Raw genomic sequence first — 19,910 nt, 5'->3', positions numbered from 1 at the left:
CCTGTACTGTTAATACAACCTGACACTGTGCTTAATCGACGTTGTGGTGCATATTTATGCAAGCTCTCCCTCTCTTCACGGGGGTCCTCTCCCTCATAGTCTCTGGATTATATCCGTTGGTCATCGCTGCGTCCAACTATCCTGTTGAACGGCTTGGAAATGTTCCTGATGGTTGGATGAAAGTCCAGCCAACCCTATCGTCTAAGCTTATGAAGTTTCAGTTGGGCATCCACCAAGAAAATGCCGCCGAATTTGAACAGAAAGTGATCAACCTTTCTACCCCTGGCCACAATACCTATGGACATCATATGAAGCTGCATGAGATTCAGGATTTCTTGCGCCCATCCGATGATGCTTCGGACAGCATTCTATCTTGGCTACAGGCGGAGCAAGTGCCCGCCGAATCCATCGAGAACCACGGAAATTGGATCACCTTTACCGTACCAGTTTCACAGGCTGAATCGCTTCTTGGGACAAAATTCTATGATTTCCGCCACCAGGAGTCCGGAACAATTGTGACACGAGCCCTGGAGTATTCGGTTCCGGAAACCATATATCCCTACATCCACTTGATCCAGCCAACCACTCGGTTCGGACGACCTAAGCCCCAGGTCGGTATATCTGATCTTAAGCCGGTAATTCTCACTGAAGCGGACCTTTCCGGAAATTGTTCCACTACTATCACCCCAGAATGTCTCCGCGAACTCTATAGGATCAATGATACCAATCCACACCCAGATCCCCGTAATATTCTTGGGATCTCAGGTTTTCTGGAGGAATATGCACGTTACGATGATTTCTATGAATTCATGCAGCGGTTTGGGCCAGATCTGCATGACGCCAATTTTTCGGTCGAGTATATCAATGGAGGACTCAACCTACAAGACTCTGCACAGTCCAGCACTGAAGCAGCGCTAGATATCCAATACGCTGCTTCGATCGCTTACAACTCCATCACCACATTCTATACTACAGCTGGGCGTGGACCCTTAGTCCCAGAGATCGGCCAACCAGACCCTAATAATACGTCTAACGAGCCGTATCTTGAGCAACTACATTATTTGATCAACCTCCCTGATGAGGTCCTCCCCGCTGTTCTGTCGACCTCATACGGCGAAGATGAACAGAGTCTTCCAGCATCGTATTTGGAAGCCACTTGCAACCTCTTCGCCCAGCTCGCAGCTCGTGGTGTCTCAGTGATCTTCAGTAGTGGTGATTCTGGTCCCGGAGAACCATGTATGACCAATGGACGTGTTCCGAGGAAGAGATTCCTACCCGCATTCCCTGCTTCATGCCCTTTCGTCACATCAGTCGGTGGCACTTACGGCATAAATCCAGAAAAAGCAATTGGCTTCTCAGGAGGTGGCTTTTCGGAACGATTTGCTCGTCCTTCCTACCAGGATGCAAGTATCAAGGAGTACTTTAATGTACTTGGAGACAAATGGGAGGGCCTGTACAACAAGGAGGGCCGAGGAATTCCTGACGTTGCTCTCCAGGCAAAAAACTTTGCTATAATCGACCATGGGGCTATGTTGAAAACTGGAGGCACGAGGTGGGTTCAACTTACGCCATTCATTTGATTGTGGAGTCTAAGGGCATGCTAACTGGTGCGAAGTGCTTCAGCACCTGTATTTGCAGGCATTGTCTCGCGCCTTAACGCAGCCCGTTTGCAGCAAAACAAACCGCGCCTGGGCTTTCTCAACCCATGGCTTTATTCCCTCCGTGGGAATGGATTCACGGATATCGTCCATGGGGGATCTTTAGGGTGTCAGGATGCTCGAGGCCGGATCCCTTATGCTAGCTGGAACGCAACGGCCGGATGGGATCCCGCGACAGGGATAGGATCTCCTGTTTATAATGCTCTCGTGAAATTGGCAGTGGATCTATGAAGTATTGAAGGATTAGAAATGATTGCTCGCATTGTCCCTTCATTATTTATTATGTAATCACATAGTAAGTTCATCACGTGATGGAAACCGGCGAAGCTGTTGGAAGCTGTGCTGCCGTCAACGTCAACCATCATCGACCTCATACATCTCAGCCGCCCGCACACTCGCAACGGACCCTCCAAAAGCCCTTTATCGAGAGATATCTGTCCTCCGGTTATCGTGCATAAGATTAAACTACACACTGCAACCTCGCAACCCACGTTACTTACCATGGCAAGCGGTGCCGACCTCCGGACTCTCGTGTCCGAGCTTCACAATGCTCTGAATAAGAACCAGCTTGACTCCACGAGTGACATTCTCAGCCGCGCCAAGCGTGCCCTTCTGTTACAGAATGCCCTGATTCCCACACCCTCCACGTCTCCCGAGGTAATCGCCGTCGCCCGCGAGGTCCTAGAGCTCGGCGCCCTGGCCGCGATCCGCCAGACGGACGCTCCCACCTTCACAAGATATTACCAGCAGCTGCAGCCCTTTTACGACCTGGAGAGAGACGATACAAATGCCGGAAAGGTGGATGTCCAGACCAGCCAGCGGAGCAAGATCACCGGTCTCTACCTGTTGCTTCTCCTGAGCATGGGCGACAGCACGAGCTTCCACACGGTGCTGGAAGGGCTGGTCGAGGAGGCCAGCCTGAAGGGCAAGAGCGTAGAGGATGACCCGTTTATCAAGTACCCGGTCGATCTGGAGCGGAATCTGATGGAGGGAAGCTACGACAAGGTGTGGCGGGAGACGAACTCGGAGCGCGTGCCCTCGGGTGAATTCGCGCTGTTCTCTAACGTGAGACTATATTCTTTTTACGCTGGCGAATGTGTAGAATGTTCTTGCTAATATTTTGTCGGAACAGGTCCTTGTCGGCACTATCCGCAGTGAAATCGCAGACTGCTCCGAAAAAGCCTACCCGTCGCTCCCGATCTCCAACGCCAAGAACCTCCTCTTTCTGGAGTCCGAGGGCGCCGTCATCGACTTTGCCCAGCACCGTGGCTGGGTTCTGCGGGATGGTCGGATATACTTCCCTGTCGAGCCGGAGGCGGCCGCCCGGTCTGAGAAGGACATCCTGGTGGCCAGCGGCACCATCATCGAGAACGCGATAGGATACGCCCGGGAGCTGGAGACGATCGTGTAATGGGGTAGATATAATTTGTGGATTCTGACTTCTGTCTCTTTTTTATTATCGTATTGGGTTCTCGGATGGGTCTGTATTTTGTCTCTCGCATGCCTTTGCGCGTTGCATTACGAACGATCGAGCGGGTTGAACTAGGTATTCATGAACAATAAATGCCGTTTGCCACAACGGATGTATACTATACGCTCACGCGCCATGTGCACAGCCGTCGATCGTAGAAACTGCTAGAGACACAGAGTAGTTCGGAGACGTCGTTCCCTTGCAGGTCGTAGCCACCATCTGGCTTCCATACGTCGGACGCATAGTTCATGCTTTCGTGCTCCGTGAACTCAGCCAGGACGTCTGTTTTCCATCCCACAGCGGCATCTGTCATCTTCCAGGTGATCCGGACAACTCTGGTCCCTGCATGCATACAACTGGCCAGGACCAGAAATACCCACTCATCACGCTCCTCCACGCGATCGGTTTTGAGCAGCTGCAACCGCCATACACCACCCCCCAGGCACGTCTCCGCGAGGACCTCCCCGGGACGAGTAGCGTGGTACACCCGCAGACATTCATCGTAGCTCCCGGTGAGCAGCAATGGAGCTCCCTCATGGAGGGGAAGAGGTAATGGCAGAATCGATGTGACGCCTGCGGTATGATGACGGGCACGATCGTCATGCTCTAGAAGAAGCGGAGGCAGCAGTTCGCGGGGCTCGTCCTCAGCCGCAGAGGTCGGGTCAAGGCGTCTGGTGTGCAGGGAACCAAAGTCGTTCCCGGTGAATGTGAAAGGTACTGGTGATTGCTGGGTTGCTGATTCATCCCGGAAGGTGGCCAATGCAACAAACCATACTTCGATCATTTGCTTTGCGGCGAAGGAGCCGAGTTCGGTGATGTCGTTGCATTGCCCCGCTAGGCCTTTATCTTCATCGCGGGGACTAGCGACTTGCGCCCCGAAGATGGTGGTTGTCCCGTCCGAGAAGGTCACGGCGAACCCATCTGCGTCCTCTTGGGAGAGCCACTTGGGTGGCGTCCAGGCGAGAAAGAGGGCCGGGATGGAGGGATCCTCGTGAACGGGACGAGTCCACAGATGCGTAATCCCAGTCAAGGAGACCTGGAATAGGGCGACAGATCCCGTACTGGACGCAATGGCTAGGATCGAGGGATTGGATGGGTGAAAATGGAGATCGAATACTGCGTATGGCAGTGGAATTCTTTGGATTAACGATCTGCGAACATTTTAGTTTCTGGTATGCGAGGAGACATCAAGGTAGGACTTACAGGGCACTGGTAGGGTTCTCTGGGTGTAGCTTCCACAATTGCAGACTGCCTGTCTTCGCCTGCTGGATGTTGCCCTCGTCGTCCTTGTTCTCGGAGAGGAGGTATGTGCCCACGACGAATTGGTTGGGTACTGCGGGACAGAACTGCAGACAGCTGGGCGGTTGGTCCAGGAAGACTGTCGTGTCTGAATGGGGACGTTGAGGGTCCATCGTGTGTTTCTATACGTATGTTACTTGTATAGTTGGGTGAAGATGAAGATCCTCAACGGAGATGTTTTTTTCATTATGGAATGCGGGCGGTGAATGTTGGCCCCTCTTATATATAGTGGGAACGGGGTCTATACGGAATATATCAGAGCTATAGAGATCTATCCATTTTGCTATTGAATAAAAAAAAAAAAAAAAAAAAAAACTCCGTACTTTTGAAATCATATAAGCATGTTGGATACCTACTGCTACCCCGCTCTGGTCGCGTATGAAATTGCTTGATGTCATCCGGATTACCAATCGTCATTCCTACCAGTGACCAGTGACTACTTCTGCCCAACTCACTGCACTCCTGTTCAACATTCGATCTACTACGTACGTTCATCATGCCTGCCTTCGGTAAACTCCCCGCCGCGGCCACCATCACTCCCACCCCTTTCCAGGTCTCCATTCCCCAGCAGCAGTTGGATGACCTCCAGACCTTGTTGAAGCTCTCCAAGATTGCCCCGCTAACCTACGAAAACACCCGCCCCAACCGCCAATATGGCATTACATCGGAGTGGTTGACAGCTATTCGGAAGCAGTGGCAAGATGACTTCGACTGGTATGTCGCATATAATGACTGAAATGTAAATATCATCCCCTAAATGTGGTACAGGAGAGCTTGCGAAGCGAAGGCGAATAGCTTCCCTCAGTTCACAGTAGATATTGAAGATATCAAGCTTCATTTCGCGGCTCTCTTCTCCGAGAAGGCGGATGCAGTTCCCCTAATCCTTATTCACGGATGGCCTGGTAGTGCCCACCAATCGTATTTTATGAATGAAAGAGGATATTGTCTGACAAGATGCCTCCTAGGGAGCTATTTTGAATTCCTTCCCATGCTGCAGCTTTTCCAGGAAGAGTTCACCCCCAGTGACCTGCCATATCACCTCATTGTTCCTTCTCTACCAGGTTACACTTTCTCGTCTGGCCCGCCTTTGGATAGGAACTTTACGAACGCTGACACGGCTCGCATATTGGATAAACTAATGCACGGCCTGGGCTTTGGCGGGGGCTACATTGCTCAGGGAGGTGACATCGGAAGTAGAGTGTCACGTATATTGGCCGTTGAGTATGATAGCTGCAAAGGTATGCACTGCACTGCCAAGTCTGTATCGCATAGACTAACCGTCCATAGCTGCTCATTGTAAGTCCATAAAGACCGCTAGCAACGTTCCTTGTGATACCAACCAGTTCAGTGAACTTCTGTCCAGTACCAAACGGTCCGGATGGGGTGCCAGATACTCTGACGGCTCAGGAACAGAAGGGGTTGGAACGACGCGAAAACTTCTTGACAATGGGCAGAGCATATGCCTATGAACACGGCACCCGACCCAGCACTATTGGACACGTCTTGTCCAGCAGTCCAATTGCTTTGCTCGCTTGGTAAACAACAGTGTTGCTGTAAGACAGAAAAGAGCATTCTAACCTTGCCACAGGATTGGGGAAAAGTATTTGGATTGGGTGGATGATGCTCTTCCGTCAGAGTCAATTCTTGAACTTGTTTCTCTGTATTGGTTTACGGAGTCATTCCCTCGGGCAATCTACCCATATCGGGAGGTAGGACCATTTCCATCTCCCACAATACTTTTAAATCTAATCAATTGACGTGATGTATAGAACTTCCCTCCACCAGCGGATGCAGGAACACCGCAGGACCGCTGGTATATCGGGAAACCTTTGGGATTCTCCTATTTCCCCATGGAGCTCATGCCTGTTCCCAAATCCTGGGTGAATACCACCGGGAATTTGGTCTTCTGGAGACAACATGAAAAGGTATGCACTGTGACCAGCGTCCAGAATCATGTACTCACGATGTTTAGGGCGGACATTTTGCGGCTCTTGAACGGCCTCAGGACCTGAAAGCTGATCTGTCCGCATTCGTTGACCAGGTGTGGCCAGGAATTGTACCGCAATAATTGATTCAATGAGCGTCGGACTTAGCAGGGAATCAGATAGTCCATTAGTTGAATTGAAACGAATGCTTCGTCGAAGATAATAAGCCAGTGCTACATGCGTAGTAACCCCACAGATTGATATCGATAAGGTATCGATAAGATCTTATCAGCCCCAAACAACATCGAACGATCATCTCAACTTCAACATCCCCTGCATCGCCATGGCTGCAGACGACCACTCAATTGTCTCGGACGAGTCGAGCTTCTACGGTATGTATATTAATTATGCTTCGGCCCTGTCTTCCCAAACTAAAGTCGAACAGGCGATGACGAAGAAGTATCGCGTTTGGAGGAACTTGCAGCCACCTACGACCCAGAGCCGTACTGGTCGACCATCCACCCAAACCTCCTGTCCACCATCCAATACAACCAGACAGTCGCATCGCGACGCGTAAATTCAGAGTCTGAACCCGTTAAGCCGGAATCGCAGCTATCGTCCTCATCCACGGCCATAAAATCCGAGCTTGACCCCTCCTCCACCAGTCACAGCGAACCAAAAGCAGAGGAGTCTATCTCCAACTTTCTTTCCCGTCTCCCGCCATCCACGACTCCAGTACATGAAGTCGGCCCCTGGCTCATTGTGCATGCCCCCAATAAACATCCACACACCCAACAAGATGTCGCGTCGCTCGTGTCCAAGGGGACCAAACTCCTCCATACGTACGAGGACAAGAAAACCGACTTGGAAGCGCAACATGACCGCTCAGGCGCCAAAACGCGAGCTCCTCTAACGCGGAAGCTGAACCCACTGCGCCAGTCGCTGGAAAGGGATATTTTTGCCCTGGCGCGTGAGACAGGAGTGATTTCAGGGAAATGGATGATGTTTCTCACCTCTGATCGCGTGGACGAGTATTGGGCAGCGGTTGCGGAGGCGACGGCGAAGGGGGAACTGGGAATCGCAGCAAAGGTTGCCACCGATGAGGGCAAAGACAGTGCGCGATTGCTCGCCGTGTATACGCGGGATTATGCTGATCGGGATGATGTGAAACGCGTGGTGAAGAAGTTGGTGGACCTGGGCTTGGTGAAGGAGGATGAGCGGCCCATTTATTACAAGTGCGATGCGTACACCTATCTGCAGATTATGGGGAACAATCCCTATGGGCTCAAAGCGAGTTTGTTCTCCAGTCGGGATGCACTGGGGGGGAAGATATAGCCGCTCGATGGGTATGTATGCGTGCGATGCATAGATTATGATAACGATGAAAGGAAGTATTGTACATGGATGATATTTTATACAGACCCTAGCGCATTAGTCCGACGTAGGATGCACAACGTCCCGGGTAACGTTGTTCTCGTTCTACCGGGCGTCCGATCGCAGCGACGCATATGTGCTCTCCTGCGTTGCTGCAGATGCACCTATCGCAGCGTCAAGCCACGACCTCAGGTGTGGCCATCTCAATGCCGCTGCTGCTTTGCATGCAGTAGACGCAAGTGCAGAGCGACTTGCGTGTCCCTAGGTAGACGACCATACCAGCTATCACCGGTATCTTGGAGCGGGTTTGTGTTCAACCCAGCGGTGGTGTTGTCAACCCACTCCACTCCTATTTCACGATGCCGCCTCGGTCTCCTCCAAGATCTTCTCACACGCCTCGCGAATTTCCTGAACACCCTGAACGCCCTCCCACTTCTCCAGCAGACCGCGAACCTCCTCCCAGTCCTTGGCCGCATCGTCTCGCTTCCCCTCGGCAACCAGCTGCTCCAACCGCGCAGGAGTAGCCAGAACCCACCGGACAGTCGCCTTCTCGTCCGTCCTGCGGCCCGTCTGGCCCGTCGCCTTCGCCTCCTTAATCCGCCGCTGCTGTTCCTCGCCTTCCTGAATCAACCCCCCGGCCGTCTCAGCCACAAACGCAATGGCCGGACCCAGCGTCTTGATCATGGTCAACGGTGCCCCACGATCATCCATACTCCGACGCATCTTTCCGATTGTCTCGACCGCACGGATCAGCTTCGAGTAGTTGTCGTAGACGAGCGCCTTGCGCTCGCTGTCCAAGGTCCGGATATCGCCCACGAGCGTATTCTCCGCCTTCAGCACCGTCGACAACGACGAGGTGGCCAGGAGATGGTCCACGTATCTCTGCGGGTCGAAATCCGGGCTGTCGAGCTCCGTGCCTGTTGACACCACCGTTGGGTTCGAGATATCGCCTGCGTCGGTATGTCGGGGGATGCTGCGCGAGCGTCGCCCGCTCGGGCCCTCCGCCGCGGACGGCTTGAGATTGTAGTAATCCCGAAGAGCGGCTCGGTTCCGTCGATTGTGCAGTGACGGGGAGACGGCTCGCGCGGTGGACGGGGTCGAGGAGGCGCTGAGGCCCCCGCCGACGTTGGTGTTGAGGGTGTCGAGGGAGGGTCGGCGGGAGGATGCCGGGGTGGGAGAGTGGGCGCGAGAAGAGGCGATTGAGGGACGGGGCGAGGAGAGTGTGGACATGGTGAGTGCAATTCGAAAGAAGGAAGAGTGAAGTTGGGACGAGAGGTTGGAGGGGAGAAGTGCTGAGTTGGCCGGATAAAGGAGGCGGTTGCTTAAGCGGTGGTCCGTTCGTCGGGCTACAGCTTCCTCTACACCTCTCACACTTCACCAACCTACTGCCACCATGACTCCCTCCGACCAGATCGCCACTCAGTTACTGCGCAACAAGTCCCTCCCCGTCTCCTCCCCCTGGCTGGATGCCTTCGTCTCCTCCACCGCCCATCAGCGCAACATCCCCCTCTCCGCTCTCACCCAAACGGCGCTTTTCCGCATCCTCGCGTCCGACTTCCGCGATTCTCTCTCGACCCGGACGCCGTCTTCCTTACTTCCCACCGACATCTTCGATCCGACAGTGCAAGAACGACGACTTCCCGGTCCCATTCCCGTACAGGTCCTCGACATCGAGGACATCGGCTCCAGCCTATGGAGCCAGATCGAGGCCATTGAGCGCGTCGAGCGCGGAGAAACCGTGCGTGGACGTGAAATCATCCGCACTGTGAATGTGGACGAAAGCACACAAGGACAGGCAGATGCCAATGGTAGTGGTTCTACGGGGGGTGCACGACCGAATGAGCCCGGGACGGCCAGCCATGGGCCCCATCGGTTGATCGTCCAAGATGCTGCCGGGACGAGAGCTGTGGCTATCGAGCTGAAGGAGATTGATGGGATTGCCGTCGGTAGACTTCCCATCGGAGCGAAGCTGTTACTACGGGATGCTACAGTGGCGCGGGGCATGATCTTGTTGACCCCAGAATGCGTTACGCTCCTCGGAGGGAAGATCGAGGCACTGGACCAGTCGTGGAAGACGGGGAGAAAAGAGAGATTGCTGGCTCGCATCGCAGAGGGACAAGGGGAGGAAGGAGCCGAATCTTAACCTCCAGCCGTTGCGCAAGTAGGTATGGAAATTTCATTTCATACGTCATCGCCGTTATGCTGATATACTAGATCATATCTATTCAGGTGTCTAAGAAGTCGTGGCAGTCACCACATGCTTCAATTCTTCCCACCCACTCTGCTTCCACGGCGCAACCATAATTGCCCGCAGCGCATCGCTCGCCTTTCCGGTTTGCGCATACGCATCGGAGAGATCCACCGCATCGAGATTGCCGCGAGGGGGAACGCTCCGTAAAGCTCTCTTCACCCCCATCTCTGCCGGGTATGCGTCATTGGACGCGGCGGACAGTTCCATCCAGCCTTGGGGTTGATAAGGTGCTCGCATAACTGCCGCCGTGGATTCGCCCATGCGTCTTGTCTCCTCTGGGAGGTCCGAGGTATCACCGAAGCCCAGGGTCGACACTGCTGTCAGTAATTTGATCAGCTTCGTTTGCTCGTGGATTTCAATGTCATCTCGGGTAATCATGCTCTGAAGGTCAGATTCGACAGCCTCGATAGCATCTCTGTCGTCATCTAGAAGCGCGATAGCGCCTAGTAGAGTGACGGCCCCAACATGGTCAGGGTGACTCTCAACGCAATCGAACAGTTGTTGACGAGCCACTGTCCGCTCCTCCTCCCCTCCTTTGGCCCAGAGAACCTGCGCAAGAAGGCACACAACTTCGGGAGCGTTATCCGCTTCTTGCAGGGCGTCACGGAACATATCGATCGCGTTGTCCATGGACTTCATGTAGTAATGGGCCAGGCCAGCAGTCAAATGCGCCGATAGACGTAGCCTCCTGTTCATTTCAGGATCGAACTTCTCAGCATCTTCCTCACCGGACAGCATCAAAGCAGTCTCTGCCTTTTCAGCGGCCTCTTCGAAGTCTTGTCGGGCCAGAAGGACACGGGCAATATCGGCATTTGCTTGCGCAAACTTGGAAAGAGACGCGATGGATTCGGACACTTCATATTCTGCTTCAACGGCAGAACAAACAGCGCGTAGACTGCTCTCCGAGTCGGAAAGCTCACCAATTCTCTCAGCCAACTGGGATGCAAGATGAACAAAAGGTAGATCGGATGGGTCTTGGGAGCAAAGTTGATAGAGGGCAAAGAACGGTTGGATGAGCTGTGAGACCTCGTTCGAAACGGATGAATCAGACATGAGATGGTCGAACAAGCTGAGAGTAAACTGCTGTTTGGGAAGAACAGACGAGGAGTTAGAGATATCGAAAGCATGCTCAAAGAGACCTCTCGCTTCACGTCGATCGCCAAACAACAGGGCCAGAAAACCTTGCCCAATCCATGCTTGAGAGTAGTCCGGGTCCGTCGATTGTGCTCGGGTGAATGCCTCGTTGGCAAGTTGTAGATCGTTGTGTATGAGGTAGAGCGCCCCGAGATTAGTCCAGACTTGCGCGCTCCTGTCGTTCAAGTGGAGGCTTCGTACAAACGCATGTTGAGCCACCTTTGGGCTCATACCAGTCGTCACCACCCCCAGTGCATTCCAGAACTCTGAATTTCCAGCTTCAAGCTCGATCGCGCGCTTGAAGCAACGGAGAGCGGCCTTCAAAAACTTCCGCGACTGCCTTTTGCCTTTCGTTGCTTGTACGCACTTGTAGAGCCTGTATTCCGCCCAACCAAGGTTGTACCAAGCCACTGCTTGAGCGTGAACATCTTGTACCGAGACGTGTATAGCACGCTTGTATGCTAAGACTGCAGCATACAGGCCTTTATCTGATGAACTAATCGCCTCCTGATCCTCATCCTTTAAAGACGGTACCTGTTGGTAGCCCACCTCGTCGATTTCCGTGAGAATGTCGAATACCGTAGGGTCTGCTTGGGTATCGAGCAAGGTTTGCACTTCAATGATCGGTAGTCTCCCTGCCTTCAGTTTGACGTAAGAGAACATTGAGCAAGCATCTCCGACGCCTTTCCACAAATTGAAAATATCGATTCTCTCGAGGGCGAGGGATGCGGCCACTAGAACGGCCTTGCGCGCAAGCTCGATACAGTCATTGAAAAGACCTAATTCTAGGCTCTTCCAGGAATTTTCTGTCAGAGTTTGTAGGAGGGCAATGGAGACCCCGAATTCGTTCGGTCTGAGGGCCAGGACTTCCTCGTATCTTCTTATTGCGTCGTCATATTCGGCGAGCTCCCTTTTGACGTTCGCTAGCATATACCGAGCAAACCAGATCTGCTCTTTGTCATCGTTGGAAAGTGACCCTTCCAGCTGTTGAGCGTGTTCAAATGCCTTTGTGGCTGCAATGAATCTTCCCGAATGATGATAGCTCTCTCCCAGACCAACCCAGGAGTGGTAGTCTCCTGGCGTGATGCGAAGAGCGGCTTGGAACGACACAATGCTTTTCGTGTATTGCTGCTTGTTGATCTGAACGGTACCCAGGGCTGCATAGGGCCAGCTATAGCCTTTTCGCTTGGAGCCTGGTGCTGGTTTGGCCTTTCCAGAATCTACCACTCGCTGGGACACAGCTTCGACCAAGTCCCATTCCTTCTGGTTCGCAAACGTCTTTGCAAGCCTCTGGGCTGCTTCGATCTCTGAGGGCGATAATTCGAAGGCTTTGTGGAAACACCGACGAGCTCTAGTCCTGTCTTTCTTATAGTCTGCGTAGTACAGACCTAGACTTGTGTATGCTGGTGCAAAATTCATGTTGGACTGAATGGATGCGAGGAAATTGGCGTACGCGCCGTTGCGATCCTTGCGAGCAGAGGGTGAGGGGTCCATTTCCCACTGACAATAACCTATCCGGTAATAGATCTCCGCTTTAAATTCTCTGTTTTCTGAACGAGAACGATCTAGTTCTGCAAGGACGTCCTGGAGTCCATCAAGACCGGAAGACAGGTCGCCGTCCAAAGCTCTACACCATGAGAGTTCGCCGCGAACCTTGATGTTTGTCGGGTCTCGCTCGAGCGCGCGCTCGAGGAAATTGACAGCTTCAGAGTAGTCTTCATCGACTTTGAGGATCAAACCAACCCCAAGAAGACAACTTGTGGAAGTTGGATTCCTCGAAAGAATCCCATCAAAGATAGCCTTTGCCTCCGGATGGTTTCGGGGAGATTGGTAGAAAATTAGGGAGTTTGCCAGTATGATATTCATGCAGTCGATCGTGTTCTGGAGGTTCAGGCCAGACATTCTTAACAGATCATGAGTGTTCCGGAGACCCTTCCGAGAAACATCCGCTGCGCTCTCGTATTCCTCAAGAGACAGGTATAGCTCGCCCATAATTCGATGAGCGACGATCGACGAGGAGGATGTCTCTAGACCTTCGACCATCAATATCAGACTATCATGAGCGCCCAGTTCGTTGTTGTCGGCTTGTCCACTTTCGGGTTCCTGCTTTTTAGGCGACTCATCTCTGGACTCTTTAGGGAATGGCGAGATATCACTGGCCAGGAAGCCCTTGAGGAGTTTGGAAAGACCAAGTTCGGGGAAGAACTCGATGAAATCCTGTAGAAAGCCCAGCTCCCATTCGGAAAAGCTTTGGACGTCTTGCCATTCCAGGACAATGGTCCAAGCTAATTCGAAGGGGTGCTTGATAATCACCATATCATGAGCAGCTTTCCATACCTCCGCCCGTTTCGCCTCCTTTTCAGCTGGCGGGAGAACAGCAAGGACGTCACATCCTCTCTCCAACAACTTCTGCTCATACGTGCGGCGAACCTCATCATCATGGGACCAATCAATGATACCGCGATAGAGTTGCTCAAGCTCACTTCGTCTGAAAGCTTCTCGTTTGACTTCGAGTATGACATGGTCGATTCTGGCTCCCAGGCGAGTCCGTCGCTCACCAATCTCTCTATTGATGTACTCCTTCTCCTCTGACTCTGTCATCTCGATCAAGCGCAGGTAGGTATGCGAAGGGTGAGGGACTCGGCCCTCAAGGACGGGATAAATGGGACTGTCTGGTAGATGTAGCTCAAGCGCCTTTCGGTATTCGGTGCGTGATCCGTGCTTTTTCGTAAAGGCGACATATTTATCAACCACATCTTGACTGCGGTGCTTGTCATCTCTATATAATCATTAGCCGTCGACGAGGTCCAAGCTGGCAGCGGAAGTCGGACATACGCCTCCGCGAATATTTGGCATAGAACGATGACGGCGTCGCGGTACGGTTCCAACTTGTCCGTCCCCTGTTTCTGTTGCTTTTCGTATAAGCTGACCAGTCCCTGCCATGCTGTTTTATCCCCCTCCTTCAAGCGGGTTGCCGCGAGGTAGGCCTTTTCCGCATCTTTGTTCTTGTTGAGCTTGTCCAGTGCGAGACCGAGAAAGACGTTTCTAGAAGCGGAGTTCTTGGTTAGGCCAAACAGTTAAACAACTCGTTATCTTCCACATACGCATGGTAGTTCTGAGGCTCCCGCTGCACCAGAGCTTTGGCTTTCTCGGCTGCAAGTTCAAAATCTTTCGCATCGAGCGCCGTTCGCACTTCCTTGAGGGCGGACTTGCTTGCCATTCTAGCCCACTATGCGCATGGCCCGGGGAGGTTCCCGCGGATCTCAAGAGGGGTTGAGAAGAGCGTGGTTTGGGGGGAGAGTCGAGATGGTTGGGAGGAGAGTGAGCGGCTGAATTGAGTTGGAGGATGGATTTGTGTGGGGAAGTTGCGGCGGGAGTGGAAGGTGGTACGTCAGAGGTCGATCCGCTCTGCCGTTCGTTATCTCTCCGACTCTCCTGCATTCACTCTCGCACCTCCACCATCTTGTGTTTGAGCTGCTGGAATAGCTCCGGAGTGGAGGATTTTCTGGTCTCAATATTCAGTCATTTATACAACATTTGCTCCCGTGGGGTCGGTCTCTGGGTGGTCCACCGCGCAAGGTAAGCTATAGTTGATCGGATCTACAAGGTGCAATCTACACTCTACGGCGTCCAGTAAGACATCCAAGAGAAACCTTTGGTTGCTGACGTTTACTGTCTTTTATTCAGATAATATCTTACTCCTGATATTCTTCAGTGAGGGTTTCGCGCCTAAGCTGGTATCCCCACCTGACCCCTCAGCCGCCGCCGATTCTCCCAGTACCTCACGGTGACAGGGAGCGCTGGTATTGACGGACCATCATCATGGGTCATCTCCGTCTACAGATCGATGGGACCCTTTTTAAAGACTCAGAAGGGCGGGAAGTAACCTTACGGGGTATCAACGTCGCTGGCGAAGCCAAATACCCCCGATCCCCCGATATCCCTTCCTACGTCTCGGACGGGTTCTTCGACGCGGACGATGTCTCCTTTGTTGGGCGTCCGTTTTCTCTTGACGATGCACATACCCATTTTTCCAGGCTTCGAAAATGGGGATACAACACGATCAGATATATTTTCACCTGGGAAGCGATCGAACATGCCGGGCCTGGGAAATACGACGATGAATGGGTCTCATTCACCATTGAAGTCCTTCGTATTGCCAAACAGTATCATTTCTATGTGCTCATGGATCCTCACCAGGACGTGGTATGCTCATCTTCCCTAATCCTACCTTCTACGGCTTATTCGTTGCATGTTTGCTGAGATATCCAAGTGGTCCAGGCTATCGGGTGGATCGGGTGCCCCGGCGTGGACGCTTTACGCGGCTGGGCTCGACCCCCGGGGCTTCAAGAAGACTGAAGCTGCACTTGTCCAGAACACGTATGATAACCCCGCGGAATTTCCGAAGATGATCTGGAGTACAAACTACACTCGTCTCGTTTGCCAGACGATGTTCACGCTGTTCTGGGCGGGACGTGATTTCGCCCCGAAAGCCATCATTAATGGAATAAATATCCAGGACTACCTGCAGGGACATTTTATCGCTGCATGTAAATATCTTGCCCAGAAAATCCATGACGCCGGGGATATCGAGAATGACGTGGTGATCGGCTGGGAAAGCATGAACGAACCTCATCGAGGGTTGATCGGCATCCAGGACATATCAGTCATTCCACCAGAACAGCAGCTACAATTGGGCACATCACCAACGGCCTTTCAGGCCATGTTGACGGGCTCTGGACGAGCATGTGAGGTGCCCACATGGAAAGTCGGCGGGTTTGGTCCCCATCAGACTGGAAGAGAGCTTGTGGACCCAGAAGGCGAAATCGCCTGGCTTTCGGCTGGTTACGATGACCATAAATATGGCTGGAAGCGGGATCCTGAGTGGAAGCTTGGAGAATGTCTTTGGGCTCAACACGGGGTGTGGGATCCTTCAACAGACCTTTTATTGCAGAAGGAGTACTTCTCTCGCAATCCGCATACTGGTGAGCCGCTGGACTATGATAAGTTCACCAACACCTATTTTATGGAACACTACAGAGCGTATCGGGATGCGATTCGGAGTGTGTGGCCTGACTGTATCATGTTCTGCCAACCTCCGGTGATGGAGATACCACCCGATCTGAAGGGCAGCGATGATGATGACCCGAACATGGTCCACGCCGTACATTATTACGATGGACTTACTCTCATGACAAAACATTGGTCTGTGGCCAACTTTCGTTCGCCGCAATCTGGCTAACTGGATCAGGAACCGACTGTACAACGTTGACGTGATCGGAGTGCTTCGAGGCAAATACCTGACGCCAGCATTTGCTGTGAAGATAGGGGAGACGGCCATCCGCAATTGTCTACGTGATCAGCTCAAGTTTCTTCGCGATGAGAGCTTGCAGTATATGGGTAATCATCCGATGATATTTACCGAGATAGGGATTCCTTACGATATGGATGATAAACACGCATACACGACCGGAGACTACAGCAGCCAAGTGAGCGCGATGGATGCAAACCACTTTGCTTTGGAAGGAAGCACTGCCAATGGATTTACCCTTTGGCTCTATACCGCGAGTGTAAGAAGCTCCCTGGTGACTCACCACGTTTCAAGCCTGTGGTCGGCTAATTTGTGGAGTTAGAACAACCACGAATGGGGAGACAACTGGAACGGCGAGGATCTGTCAATCTTCTCTCGTGATGACCCGGAGCTGCCCAGTGGGAAGCTTCTAGCGCTGGAAAGCGAATGCCGTTCCCAATCGGACCCCCGTTCACCGGCGTACTCGGAGAGTCAGAGCAATACCGACGATCAGCATGTTGGGCCTAGCAATCTGAAGTCGGTCCTGCGTACACAGTCGATCTCGTCCGAGTGTTCTCAGAGCTTCTCCGAGAATGTAGGGTTCCGCGCCGCGGAGGCTTACATCCGTCCTAGCCCTATTTGCACCCATGGCCGCCTTTCCGGCCATGTGTTTGATTTACGCAATTGCACGTTTACCATGTCTCTTGTTGGGAAGGAACAAGTTATGGGCCACGATAGTCCGACGGAGATCTACTTGCCTGACTTCCATTTCCCGGATACGCATACCGTGGTGTCTGTTAGTAGCGGAGAATGGTCGATTGACTATGCGGAGATCAACTCGGTCAGACTGCAGCGACTGCGATGGTGGCATGCAGCAGGCGAGCAAGACATTAAGGTCCAGGGGGTGAAGCGCAAACCGGGGAATCTGACGGATGTGAGCGGGGAGGATCTGAGTTATCTGGAGCAATGCCAGAATGGAGGGTGTCGCATGATGTGATTAGGCATTTGGTCGTAGGATAGGGCCTGCAGTGGATCGACGAAGCCTGAAGAACGTACGTACTGCATACTCCGGATGTTGCGTACTCAATGCGAGCACTTGTGAACTCCCTGTTCTAGTTATTTTTCCTCTTTCGACATAATCGGCCCCATACGCTGTCCAGTCGACCCAGACCCCAACCACCTCTAGTATAAGAGAGCTCTTGCTCGCAGTTCTGCCGTCGTTCCCTCCCCTTCCCTTCTCCCTCTCCAATTCACCTTTCTATATTTTACACTCACTCGCACCCCGCCATCGTTTCGTCGGGTCCTTACTACTAACCCCATTTCTTCTCTTCCTCGGAAATTACACCTGCGCCCTCCGTCTAGACGCCTCTACTTACCCAGTATCTTTCGTGAGGTTATATTATGCGACGGTTAAGCTGAATCTATCTCCATCTACGCTCTAATACACAGAATCTATCTTATACTTCTATTCAGTTTCCAGTAGCTCATATTTTCTTACCCTTTAGGCTCATACTGCAGATGCCTACTATTCTTGTGATATATGACAACATCCGCCATAATGCACAGTAGTCTTGTCATCTAGCCAAGATCCGATTTAGCAACCAGAAATCCAGTGCCATTGCGACTCCTTGTTAAAGTTTCCCAGCAACGAGCGTCATTCTACTCCCTGCTAGATTACAGTAAGGACGTCCGAACGGCCTGACTCTTCTCAGATAGCGCGACAGCATTATCGATTGAATCGGCAACAGTGATGGCAGAGGATTGGCTAACAGAGCCCAGGAGAGAGGCTGCTTGGGCCTTGTTGTGATTGTAGGCCACCAAGCATGACTGCGGCCCTTTTTCTGCAACATTCTTCGCCGTTCTCTGTAGGAAACCTCATTAGCTTGAATTACCGAGTATGATTATGGTGTATTCGAGCACGACTCGATACCAACCTTTCCCATGTTGCCCAGTCCAATCCACACAACCCGCATATTGTTCGTCGTGTGGCTTGTAACGAGTCGACGATCCACAGTGTTGCAGACTTTGGACTTGGAGTAATAAAGAAAAAGAATCAACACCGGGACCAAGAAGATTGGCCGGCCTGCTCGGAGGTTGCTGACGCAATTCTAGTGGCTACCTTGGATCACACCTAAGAATGTGCAAGTTGGACAGACCAGCACGGCGATGACCGTCTTGATATTTATCACTCATTCCAGCTTGTCATATCCAATGACTGCTATGCTAAAGTCCCTTGCTGACTTGATGCAGCCACATATACACCACTGTCTGTGCCCTAACTCTCCCGATCAAACCGGATTCTGGGTTTGGCGCATGAAGTTAAAGATTTTCTAAATCCTGTTAAACCAGATCATATTCTAAATTTCACTAGCTTTGCATGTTTTTTTGGCCTGGTTCAATGTAAACAATGCTTGCATCCGATGTAACTGTTAAAAGCTAAACCCTGCTGGGGGTTCTGTTTAGCTGTATCCCTATGCCTTGCTTTCCAATTCGGGGCATATACATTTACAAGCCTGGCATACACCAACGCCTCACACTTGAGATTCGGGCCCTTTATTAATACCTGTCATATGAACATGTAATCACCGACCTACTCCGGTGGCTAGTGATCATAGTCATGATATCAACTGCTAGACAAGATACACACTAACAAAACAAGCCAGGGAGATGCGAGGAGTCCCCGTGTTGCAAATAGACAAACAAAGAATTCCAATGATTTCAACATGATCGTGGGTACAATTTCATAAGGTAGAGAAAAGAAAATGCAATAGGTCGGAAAAGAAGCTTCCTGCTAGGTCAGTGGCATAGTATCAAGTACTTATATAGCGGGCAAATTGTCAAATTGTCCTTATAATTCAAAATGGAGGCAGATATTTCAAGAAATTATCTACAAGGAAAACAGATATCCCATTCTCATCAGTACTTGTACCTGAGTTTTGAGACTGAGCTGCCTGTTCCCTCAGCTCCGGTCAGTCCGCTGGACATCGATGAGCCCGATCTGCGAGATCAAGTGACTCCATGCCACTGGTTGACAACGCGTAGGTCTATCATGACTGGTCTATTTTGTATCTTCACCTTGTTTGCCTCATTCGCTGCCGGCTGTTACAGCCCCGCCTTGACGTTCATGGTCAAAGAATGGGATGTCAGTGAAGCTGTAGCCCTCCTCAGTATTTCTACATTTACGCTGGGCTTAGCCCTGGCCTCGATGGTCCTAGCACCCTTGTCTGAGCTCTACGGGAGAAAACCAGTTCTCGTGGCTACTTCCGCCCTCTATACTGCTTGCCAGTTCTTATGTTCAAGAGCTTCGTCTCTTCCCAGGTACAGTAGCCCCTCTCCCAGTTTCAATGATCCTGTTTAACGCCATTCACCGAAACTGGCCATCTGGCCAGCATTTCTCCGGCTTTAAAATAATTTTGCATTCGAGACTTGGACAATGCTTTCGCAGTATGAATTCGTCCCGATATCACCGCGGGAGCTCGGGTTGGGCATGATATTCCTTGCGCCGACT

General features: G+C 51.9%; 8 protein-coding genes across 8 annotated transcripts; 5 read left to right on the top strand and 3 right to left on the bottom strand.

Annotated features, from left to right (window-relative positions):
* Positions 1-56: 56 nt before the first annotated feature.
* BDV59DRAFT_190599 (peptidase S8/S53 domain-containing protein) lies at positions 57-3,069 on the top strand (the record flags this gene model as incomplete). The annotated part of the gene is made up of 5 exons (XM_073691770.1): positions 57-1,196; positions 1,266-1,552; positions 1,616-1,765; positions 2,168-2,723; positions 2,791-3,069. The coding sequence occupies 5 exons, from the start codon at positions 57-59 to the stop codon at positions 3,067-3,069; spliced, it is 2,412 nt and encodes an 803-aa protein (XP_073552502.1).
* A 155-nt stretch (positions 3,070-3,224) lies between these two features.
* Positions 3,225-4,697, bottom strand: BDV59DRAFT_168464 (uncharacterized protein). The gene is made up of 2 exons (XM_073688081.1): positions 4,333-4,697; positions 3,225-4,280 (listed from the first exon to the last, which is right to left on the bottom strand). Exons 1-2 carry the CDS (start codon positions 4,539-4,541, stop codon positions 3,248-3,250), a joined length of 1,242 nt encoding a protein of 413 aa, XP_073552501.1. The 5' UTR covers positions 4,542-4,697; the 3' UTR covers positions 3,225-3,247.
* A 108-nt stretch (positions 4,698-4,805) lies between these two features.
* On the top strand, positions 4,806-6,567 carry BDV59DRAFT_168461 (epoxide hydrolase family protein). The gene is made up of 8 exons (XM_073688080.1): positions 4,806-5,142; positions 5,197-5,330; positions 5,394-5,666; positions 5,716-5,724; positions 5,777-5,963; positions 6,017-6,137; positions 6,198-6,353; positions 6,401-6,567. The coding sequence occupies exons 1-8, from the start codon at positions 4,925-4,927 to the stop codon at positions 6,494-6,496; spliced, it is 1,194 nt and encodes a 397-aa protein (XP_073552500.1). The 5' UTR covers positions 4,806-4,924; the 3' UTR covers positions 6,497-6,567.
* A 112-nt stretch (positions 6,568-6,679) lies between these two features.
* On the top strand, positions 6,680-7,746 carry BDV59DRAFT_168460 (DUF1917 domain-containing protein). The gene is made up of 2 exons (XM_073688079.1): positions 6,680-6,745; positions 6,799-7,746. Exons 1-2 carry the CDS (start codon positions 6,697-6,699, stop codon positions 7,686-7,688), a joined length of 939 nt encoding a protein of 312 aa, XP_073552499.1. The 5' UTR covers positions 6,680-6,696; the 3' UTR covers positions 7,689-7,746.
* A 1-nt stretch (position 7,747) lies between these two features.
* Positions 7,748-9,131, bottom strand: BDV59DRAFT_168459 (COG1/VPS51 family protein). Its single transcript, XM_073688078.1, has one exon. It carries the CDS (start codon positions 8,955-8,957, stop codon positions 8,082-8,084), a length of 876 nt encoding a protein of 291 aa, XP_073552498.1. The 5' UTR covers positions 8,958-9,131; the 3' UTR covers positions 7,748-8,081.
* Positions 8,886-9,915, top strand: BDV59DRAFT_49305 (OB fold domain-containing protein). The gene has a single exon (XM_073696497.1). It carries the CDS (start codon positions 9,121-9,123, stop codon positions 9,868-9,870), a length of 750 nt encoding a protein of 249 aa, XP_073552497.1. The 5' UTR covers positions 8,886-9,120; the 3' UTR covers positions 9,871-9,915.
* A 45-nt stretch (positions 9,916-9,960) lies between these two features.
* BDV59DRAFT_198004 (SKI complex subunit tetratricopeptide repeat protein SKI3) lies at positions 9,961-14,332 on the bottom strand (the record flags this gene model as incomplete). The annotated part of the gene is made up of 3 exons (XM_073693064.1): positions 9,961-13,891; positions 13,948-14,157; positions 14,217-14,332. The coding sequence occupies 3 exons, from the start codon at positions 14,330-14,332 to the stop codon at positions 9,961-9,963; spliced, it is 4,257 nt and encodes a 1,418-aa protein (XP_073552496.1).
* A 215-nt stretch (positions 14,333-14,547) lies between these two features.
* BDV59DRAFT_168454 (sterylglucosidase 1) lies at positions 14,548-17,851 on the top strand (the record flags this gene model as incomplete). The annotated part of the gene is made up of 5 exons (XM_073688077.1): positions 14,548-14,719; positions 14,800-15,318; positions 15,386-16,317; positions 16,364-16,682; positions 16,746-17,851. Coding segments are annotated over exons 2-5 (2,284 nt in total), but the record flags the coding sequence as incomplete, so codon positions are not given.
* Between the last annotated feature and the right edge of the window lie 2,059 nt (positions 17,852-19,910).

The sequence above is a fragment of the Aspergillus ambiguus genome (genome assembly GCF_047715705.1).
Source record: "Aspergillus ambiguus strain CBS 117.58 unplaced genomic scaffold BDV59scaffold_2, whole genome shotgun sequence".
Lineage (NCBI taxonomy): Eukaryota > Fungi > Ascomycota > Eurotiomycetes > Eurotiales > Aspergillaceae > Aspergillus > Aspergillus ambiguus.
This window is presented reverse-complemented; position numbering and strand designations above follow the sequence as displayed.

What these genes read in the sequence shown, in the direction of transcription:
- BDV59DRAFT_168460 (XM_073688079.1), top strand. Translation starts at nt 6,697, where the DNA reads ATGGCTGCAGACGACCACTCAATTGTCTCGGACGAGTCGAGCTTCTAC. An exon ending in GGACGAGTCGAGCTTCTACG is followed by an intron (nt 6,746 to 6,798) that starts GTATGTATATTA and finishes AAAGTCGAACAG; the next exon opens with GCGATGACGAAGAAGTATCG.
- BDV59DRAFT_168464 (XM_073688081.1), bottom strand. Translation starts at nt 4,541, where the DNA reads ATGGACCCTCAACGTCCCCATTCAGACACGACAGTCTTCCTGGACCAA. An exon ending in GAGAACCCTACCAGTGCCCT is followed by an intron (nt 4,281 to 4,332) that starts GTAAGTCCTACC and finishes AAATGTTCGCAG; the next exon opens with ATCGTTAATCCAAAGAATTC.
- BDV59DRAFT_168459 (XM_073688078.1), bottom strand. Translation starts at nt 8,957, where the DNA reads ATGTCCACACTCTCCTCGCCCCGTCCCTCAATCGCCTCTTCTCGCGCC.
- BDV59DRAFT_49305 (XM_073696497.1), top strand. Translation starts at nt 9,121, where the DNA reads ATGACTCCCTCCGACCAGATCGCCACTCAGTTACTGCGCAACAAGTCC.
- BDV59DRAFT_168461 (XM_073688080.1), top strand. Translation starts at nt 4,925, where the DNA reads ATGCCTGCCTTCGGTAAACTCCCCGCCGCGGCCACCATCACTCCCACC. An exon ending in TGGCAAGATGACTTCGACTG is followed by an intron (nt 5,143 to 5,196) that starts GTATGTCGCATA and finishes AATGTGGTACAG; the next exon opens with GAGAGCTTGCGAAGCGAAGG. An exon ending in TCTGGAGACAACATGAAAAG is followed by an intron (nt 6,354 to 6,400) that starts GTATGCACTGTG and finishes CACGATGTTTAG; the next exon opens with GGCGGACATTTTGCGGCTCT.